At 42.8% G+C, this 9,040-nt stretch overlaps 1 protein-coding gene across 6 annotated transcripts in view; it reads right to left on the minus strand.

Moving 5' to 3' along the window:
- The window catches only part of CDKL5 (cyclin dependent kinase like 5), a 195,975-nt gene that overhangs the window by 45,705 nt on the left and 141,230 nt on the right, over positions 1-9,040 (minus strand). For all 6 annotated transcript variants that reach the window (XM_025201096.1, XM_014518794.2, XM_014518793.2 and 3 more), the window contains one exon: positions 677-757. In XM_025201096.1, the coding sequence (XP_025056881.1) occupies positions 677-757 (81 nt within the window). The remainder of the gene's footprint in view (positions 1-676; positions 758-9,040) is intronic.

Consider the following 9,040-nt stretch of genomic DNA (forward strand, 5'->3'; position numbering starts at 1 on the left):
TGGAACAAATGGGGCACTGGAACTACAGACAACAGCTTGATTCTGTGCATTAAGAGAAGCTCCTGAGTAGGATACAGCATAACCGTATTTGCATGGTTCTGAGAGGCAGTTTAGCAGGCATGAGAGCAGTCTTTTGTGAATGGGACTATACTACTTCTGATCAAAGAGGTACAGGCTACCTCCCTGCCCAAAAGCAGTATGGCTATGTTCCCATGGTATCAGATAGCATGATGCTGTATCCTCTCAGCAGATGCAGCAGAAAGCCATGTGGCATTAATCCAGCACAAATATTTCATAGTCACGATTAAAGTTCTTTTTCACCAAGGGGCATGGGTCTGAAATTCAGGATTGTCCCAGAAAATCCAGGACTTCTGGCCATTTTATTTTATTACATGTTGACAAAAACATTGCAAAACATGGCAGAAAGAGAAAGATTTTCAGCAGCTTTAAGTCTGCCAAATGGGAACAGAATCTCCTGGCAACATCAAAAGGCACTTTTTTTACTCCTAGGTTTTCCCCCTAGGAAACATCAAAGTGATGCTGCAAACAACAGAACTTCTCAAAATATAATCATAAGAATAGTTTAAAACTGAATATATGAGTTTATGTAAACACAGAGAGGTCAGTGCTAGCTCCCCTGTACAGTCAACACTAAGAAGAAAGCAGTTTTTCCTACCTTCATAAGGTCAAGCAAAACACTACTTAAAATTCCTAAGTATCTTCTTTCCAAAGATTGTGGATGGTTGACTGCAGGGAACTGTAAAAACAATAAAATATAGCATAAATCTACTGCTTATATAAATAAATAACCAAACTACAACACTTTCAGCAAAACATGACACATGCAAGATAAAGGAAGGTCATCTCAACATTGTTTGCTTTATTAAAACAACTGACATCAAAAGATAGTAGGTAGCAGCAAGAAAGGAAAGAAAGATGAATACCATGTGGAGTAGTGTGTGTTGAGGGGGAGGGTATGGATGCATAAAAAACAGAACACATCAGTAGAAACAGCTTTCTGTTGTTCTATCATATGCAGAATTGTTCATTCTCTCAAAGAAAGCAACCAAGGATTGCTGGTGACAAGGTAGCTCACCAGATGTTTTTCAAATGATAAATAATCTAGCTAGATACACAAATGAATGCTTTTGGCATTCTGATTGGCAGAATGTGGGAGGTTTAAATGGACTCATAATGGAAAAATACAAGAAAGTTAAAAAAAAACAGATGATGTTCCCAAATGGATTAAAATTAGCCTCAAATGAATCTTATTTTGATCATGGACAGCATTGAATTAACTTTCAAGGATTAACAGATGACTCAAATTGGGATGGGGAGGAGAGGGCAAATCATCTAGAATGCCTGAAATAGAACCACAAAATACCTTTCCAAGTACTAAGACTACCAGGAAATATCAGAAAGCATCTTTTGGACACTTATGCTGGCAGCTGGTTGTAGAATACATTATTATGCGGGGAATTAGACTTAGCAGTGTTTTCTTACTCCATTTTCAACCATGAAGTTCTTTCCGAAGCCATCCAATGGCACTATGTAAAATCAGTCCTCACTGTCCAAAAAAATTACAGAGGAGACACAGGGACACTGAAGATGAACAGATCACCATATTTGAGATCAGAAAATAATTTTACCCAGATTGGTACGGACTGTGGGGATTCTGTCTTCCTCTGTAGCTGGGGGTTTGGCCCTCTTCCCGGTATCACTTGAAAGTATATTAACAACTTTTATTGCAGCAGGACATTGGCTGCTGTGGTCCCCTTGCTTTACCTGTGACAGGTTAGAGTGTTATGCTCGGTGTTGCATCAGGGTTGACCATGTTGTTTTTCTAAGATGTTAGACAATGGATTTATACAGTATGGTTTGGACAGGGATGATCCTGCCTCAGATAGGGGGTTGGACTGTGTAACCTATGGAGATCATTTCCACCTTAATTCTCTATGACTATGATTTTAAGAATTCTATTCTATTCAGCTTTGCATACTGTTTATCACTGGCATATGGAGTGGGAGGTTTTCTGTGGCAGCTCAGAGAGTCCTTCCTGATATAACTGAATCTTCAAAAACAAAAAAAACCTTAAAAAAAATAGACATAATAATAATGATTAAAAAGCAAGCCTCAACAATATTAGGCATTGAATTTGACGTGAAAAGGAGTAAAAACCCCATAATTTATCAGGAGAGGTCTATACTTCATGAAAGTTATAGTATTATGGATAAGAGGTTTTCTCTATACTAAAGTGACAAAAAAGGCAGTAAACCAAGGTGGCAAACAGCAAAGTTATGGAAATTTTCCGGAGTGAAGTTGGTCAGATGTGGCAGGTTCAGGCTCTTTCTAGAAGTATATAAACTATGTCTGGTCTGGTCAACTACAAGAGCTCACATCACATCCACATTCAAAGTTTAACCAGGGTTGACTGATTTCTTCCTTTCTTCCTTCCACTTTGGATGCCTCAGACTGGACTTGCTTGGAGCTGCGTGGGGAGATCCTGAGTGTAAGACTCCACGGCTTCCTATCTCCTGTCTAAAGGTCTCTTGTTTTTGTCTACTTCACTTTCTGATTTTTTTTTGCATTTTTGCATTTTTCCCCCCTTTTTCTCTGTCCCCTCTCCATTCTAGTTCCCGTTTCTCCATCTGTGAGTTGTGTTTGTCTACTTCACAGCTTCTGTCTTACTGTTTCTCTTTCTTTCTTTTTTGCCTGTCTGCCGTGGGGAGTTATCTTATTTTAACTTTTGCTTTTCGAGGGGTACTAATTATTCCCTTTTCTTTTTTTCTTTTTAGTTTTTTTTTCCCCCTAACTCCCTTGCGCTCCTCCCTTTTTTACCCATCCCTTCTCCCCTCTGGGCACTCACCCCCCTCCCTTTTTGCTTTTGATGGCCGCATTCCCAGACACTTACCTTCGGAGTTTATATATACCTTTTCTTTTATTCCCTTAGTTTTAACTTTTGGGATTAACCCTGTTCTATCAGCAATGGCCGCTCCTACACCCAGCGGCTGGCATGGAGATGCATCTCAAGACCTCCCCCTTAACCATGGCTTGAGGGTTCATACCCCTCCCCATGTTGGGGTGGAGGTCTGCACAGGTGCTCTAGTTGACCTCCTGGGATGGTGTAACGTACATTATGTGGCTCGTATTAACACGGTCCCAGTGATTTACCTGAGCACTCCCACACTGGTCAACAGGGTGTGCGCAGAGGGCCTGGACTTTGCAGGCATACACTATGTTGTCACACCCCTAGACACACAGGCAATAAAGGTGGTGATTTCCAACATGCCCCAACACCTGTCCAACCAGGAGCTGGCCAAGTGTCTCGAGCCCCATGGGGTTCCTATGAGCCCCTTTCACCAACTGAAGATAGGAAGCAAGGATCTGAAGTTGAAGCATGTCCTGTCCTTTCAAAGGCAGGTCTTCACGCTCCTCAGGGAGGGCCCCCAGTCTCTTGCTCACTCCTTGAACCTCAAGCTCGATGGGCGGAGGTTTGTGGTTTATTTTTCCTTGGGAGAAACCATGCGTTTCCAGTGTGATAGCTCTTCCCACCTAGCGGCCCAGTGCCCTCAGCCTGCAAGCTGCAATCTGCCCTGGAGACTATGGACCTCATCGACATCTGGCGAGCTCTGCATCCAATGTGCACCACTAAACCTGGGCCAGGATGAGCGCTGGTGGTCTCACCATGGCCCGCCTTAACTGCCTTTGCATCACCACGCACCATCTGCCACTCCTGTGCAGTGGCCACATCGTTCCCTCCAGCCTGTCAGATCACGGCCTGGCTTGCTGCGAACTGAACCTGTGCGCAAGCGCCTTATTGGTGCTTCAGCATCAGCCTGTTCCAACACTCCTACTTCCAGGATTGCTTCACCCACTTTTGGCAGGGCTGGGAGGCCGCAAGACTGAGCTACTCCTCCTGGAAGCTATACTGGGATGTGGGCAAGGCAGATCCGGGCTTTTTGCCAGCAGTACACCCAGCTGGCCACAAATTAACTGTGCTGTCGTATCCAGGAGCTGGTGGAAGATGTGGCAGAGCTTGAGGCCACCCTGTTGGCTGCCAGCAGTGACGAGGTGCTGTGCGAGAGCCTCTGGTTCCGCAGGAAATGCCTGCGTGGCTTGGCAGAGAGTGTGGCCACTGGCACGTTTGTGTCCCACTTTGACACAGCCGCCTCGATGGCCTGCCCTTCTGCTCCAGGGGTGTTGAGGAGAGCCTCTTTCACGCCTTCCTTGACTGTCCCCACCTGCGGCTACTCTGTGTCACCCTTGAGCCGGCTCTGTGGGCACTGGGCAGAAGCCTCTCAGAGAACACCTATGTGTGCTCCTACCTGTATCGGGCAGCTGAGCAGGGCACTGTTTGCCTGGCCAACTTTCTTCTGGGTCAGGCCAAGATGGCCGTCCTCAAATGCTGCTGGGACCGGCTCACACGATACTCTGCGGCTTTTCAGCCTTCTGGTGTGGGCATGCCTCTTGCGGAGTTTGAGCAGGCTGTGCTCCGGTGGGCAGTGCTCACCTTTAAGGCATGCTGGGCCCTTGAGGGGGCACTGTGCCATATGGAGGGCGTACAACGTTCATCTTCAATACACGCTGTGATGTAATGACCAGTCTGGGCGACCAGGAAGGCTCAGTGGCAGACTGACTCCAAGCTCGTACCGCGCCCTGGGCCCTCACCAGGCTGCTTTTTGCTTCTTTGTTTTTCTTTGTGTGGGTAGTTGAAGGTTTTGTTACATGTACTATTGGATAGAGAAGGATAGGAATCATTTGTTTATAGAGGGCTTTGGTCTGTATGACCATGTGGCTGGGTGTCCCGACTGCAAAACAGCATGTTAGGCAGGATGTGTAATACTGCAAAGGTATCTGTCACAGTGTGATGTTAAGAATGTAATGGCATGGTGCTTTTGGTTTGATGGTGATTTGTCTGTCTTTGATTTGCATATTGGACCTGGACCCGGGAGGGTCCGGCCCTCCTTGTTCCTTCCTATTTTCTTTTTACAGGGAATAGTGTTTTGTTTGTAAAATTGTGTGTAAAAGTTACTCTTCCAAATAGGTAATGTTAATATGGGGTTTTATTATGCACACAGTAATTTCCAGGGGTAGTTTACTTTGTTTCAGAACTTCTAAGTACTAAAAGTAAGTATTATTTTGTAACCAATGACATGGCGGTATTGGTTGTAGCTGTGTTGGTCTAAGGACATAGGCAGACAAGGTTCTTTGGGTACATGTGATGTCTTTTATTAGATAAACTAAACAGTTGGAAAAATTGTTCTATGCAAGTTTTTGGGTACCAACAGCCTTCATCAGGCAGAGGGAAAGTCTACAGTAGAGTCTATTGTAGACTCTTCCTCTGCATGAAGAAGGGTGTTTGTATCTGAAAGCTTGCAAAGAACAGTTTTCTTAATATTTAGTTGGTCTAATAAAAGATATCACATGTACCCATGGAACCTTTTCTAACCAATGACACATTCACTTTTGTATCATTGATTGTTAATGACCAGTGCTTGAATAGCTAATGAATGTTTGGGAGAGGTAGAGAAAATGCAAAGGAAAGGGAGTTGTCAATCTGTTAAAAACAGTGAAGCAGCAGCAGGAAGTCTCTTGTAAATTAAGGGAGATGGAGTGTTTATTCACAATCTCATTCTCATTTAAATATGAGAGTTTACATAATAACTACCAATAATAGAGGCCACCCTTGTGAGAGGGGTATGTTACACAGAAAAAGTTTTTTTCCCTTCAGATATCAAATAGTCAGCATGTCTAAACACTTGAGAATCCTAGCAACTCTTTAATTAGATGTGAAAGTGAGAAGCAGTAAAATTAAATAACATTCTTCCCAACATTTTAAGATGCTTTCAAATTTCTAGAAGAGTATTCATTAGAAAATAAGACCAATAATCACAAATTCTGATGGTGTGAAATAAACCCTTCAATATCAGTAATGGCACAGTCATAAATGTATAGACAGGTAAGGTTTAGACCCTTGATTTTTACATTGAGATGTTGGCCAAGCTAAGCCAATTCACAATGACCTAGAAAAATTGCCAAGAGCAGTTTTCTAGGTCATAAAAAGAAAGCAATATCTTAGGCAGCACAGTCCAGGCAACAAATACAGAGCATCCATCTGCATCATTTAGATGTGCAATTTGAGGTTCTCTAGGATCAGTACGATTTGCAATCCACTGAATTTGTTTATATATTTTCAGTCAAAAAAACCCATGGGGTAGAAAACTGTTTTTCTCTTTTAAACAAAAGAAAGAAGCAGTAAGTTCAATCAATATTTTATTGTTGGGCAGCAATAAGACAACGGTGCCCAACCTATAGTCCATAGGCCAGATCCTGTCCCCCAAAGTGACTGAATTTGGCCTGCAAGATGTAGCAAGCAGCTGGCACATCCCCTTCTCTCCCATGCTGATGCCCTCTGTAGCCCTCACTGCTCTTTCCTTTCCCATATGGCAGGCAGCCACCATCCTCCACTCTCTTTTCCTTTCCTCCTTCCCAACCAGAGGGTAGTGGTGGCCAGGGGTGTGGCCTGGCTGTAAGTGCCCAGGATTAGACCAGGAATTTAAGACAGAGCTCAATGGGCATAGGCATCAAAGTCGTGGTGACTTTGAAGGAACTGAGATCCAGTTCTCAAAGGCTATTCTGAAAATCTAGGTAACACCACTATGCATAATTCATGCAAAATAATGAAACTGAGATAAATATATATTTTTTAAATGATTGAGTGTAGACCATCAAACTCCTATTAGCTGTACATTATACAGATAATGTCCAAAAACTTTATAATGGACCCAATCTCAACATGGGTGGTTCTCTAAGTACAGGTTACACAGGGTAAATTTTCAATTATGTGCATATGATGGCAAGACAGACAGAAGACACCTCCCACCTCCAAAACTGTTGTTGATGAAAACCTGTAACTAATGATTGATTGCTGCTGCTGCTGCAAGGCAGACATAGTGGTTATGCCACCCACTTCTTGCTCTGCAAGCACAGCAATTGCCCAGTACATGGGAGATCATGAAGGATTTAAACCCCAATTTCCCACATCAAAAGACACTGTCCTAACCCAAAGGCTAAAGATACTGTCTTCACCCTAGGGAGGCCCAAGTGAACCCTTCTGTTGAAGCTAACTTATTAGGCAGACACAAGAGAAAATCTTATGGGGCCTTAAGGAAACCAAGGTAGAGGAAGGCTGATTCTCTGGCCCAGGACAGAGAGCCCTACCCTGGCAAGGAGGGAAAACAGTCTTTGCTTCCAATGTTGTTGGTGCATTTTCCATTACACAGTCATTCTGGTCTAGCCGATGTCATTTAGAAGTAATTTTTCAACTGACATATCCTTCAATATTTTTTCAATGTCCTTCATAAATTACATTGTTATGTGAACTTGGTGGGAAGATGAAAGAACATTAGTTTCAATGTGTTCACCATATCCTCAGGTCTCAATACAGTTTATCTTTCATTCTTTTCTTCCTTTCATCTTACAGTGGTTTACCAGTGCTCAGAAATTAATTAATATGGAGTCTGCTATATGGATCGCGACTAGAACTTATGTGAAATTTGGCAACAATACATTAAATTGGGACTTTCAAGAGCTTTTTATATTTCCTCTAAGGGTTTCTTCTACTGTCAATATTCTAGATGGGAAACAGATCTCCAAGGGCCATAATTTTGTCAAAATGAGCATTTTAACTATAAACCAAACCCCACACAGATTCTGCTATTCGAGACCTTGCTTAGAGGTCAACTTAGGTGGAGCACATCCAGTCTTTAGAGGGCATAATTTGCAGATATCTCTTCCTGCAGGACTGGGTGGGGGGGCTTGTAAAGCTTTCTCAGAGCTGGCACAGAGTCCAGAATTTCAAATTAGGGTTCACGCACATTTTACCACTTGCAAGATAAGGTTTATACAGCCCCACACAAACTTGCTTTCTATAAATACATGCCCCTATCAGTAGTCGTGTCTTTTATGTTTTAGGATATCCCTCCACATGTTATGTTGGGCTTGTTACTGTTCTCCCCTGATCTTAAAGATGTGATAGCAATCCCCATCCTCAATAGTAAGGAGTAAGGTAGAGGTCATTCAATGCTCTCTATGACCTATGAGAGGAAAAAAATTTTGTATGCCTACGTGTGCATGAGAGAAGGAGAGGGAGAGGCAGAGGGAGAGAATGAACATGTGGTATAGCAGCATATAATTTGACTTTCTAAACTCTTACAAGAGGTTACAGAAGAGATGCTAAATGTATTTAAGGTACAGTGGTGATTCCTGTAGCCTAGATATGGGTGGATAAATTTCTTCAGAACATGTCATTTGTTCTGGTTTATACCCACATGAATGGACCATACAACGTCTGACTTGCTAATAAGATGTACATTCTTTGTATATCTATTAAACAGCTTCTTCCAAATATGAACCCTCAAGAGGTATAGGTTGTAGCAGTGTTGGTCTAAGGATATAGGCAGGCAAGGTTCTTTGGGTAAATCTGATATCTTTTATTAGACCAACTCAAATAGTTGGAAAAATTCTTCTTTGCAAGCTTTTGGGTACAAATACCCTTAGTCCTATGGCCCAAAATATACCGAATGGATCCAGACCATGCCATGACAAGAAATGCAAAACCTGCCAACATCTCTCCAGTACCCCCACAATTACTACACCCCATAACAGAACCATCACCATTCCTGGAACTTACAGCTGTACCCCCAGAAATGGTATACATCTCATCCAGTGCACCAAACGTCTTGGTGGAAAATATGTAGGAGACACAAAACAACAACTGTGCACCAGAATGAATGCACACCAGAAATCCATCAAAGACATGAATACCCCGTTACCTGTGGGGGCACATTTCTCATAAGTGTCATGACCCAAAGGGTATGATTTTGTGTGCTTCGGCACTGCAGAATTATTTCCCGCCACATGGAGCTTTCTTTGCACGGTGCAATTCTCAGTTGCATAGAGAAAACCCCGGTGCAAAGGAGTTCCCGCCACCCGTATGTAAATTTGTTTCCCACTATTGGCTGTTTCTAAATTATTCCCA

Source organism: Alligator sinensis, unplaced genomic scaffold (assembly GCF_000455745.1).
Source record: "Alligator sinensis unplaced genomic scaffold, ASM45574v1 scaffold583_1, whole genome shotgun sequence".
NCBI classification, from domain to species: Eukaryota; Metazoa; Chordata; order Crocodylia; family Alligatoridae; genus Alligator; species Alligator sinensis.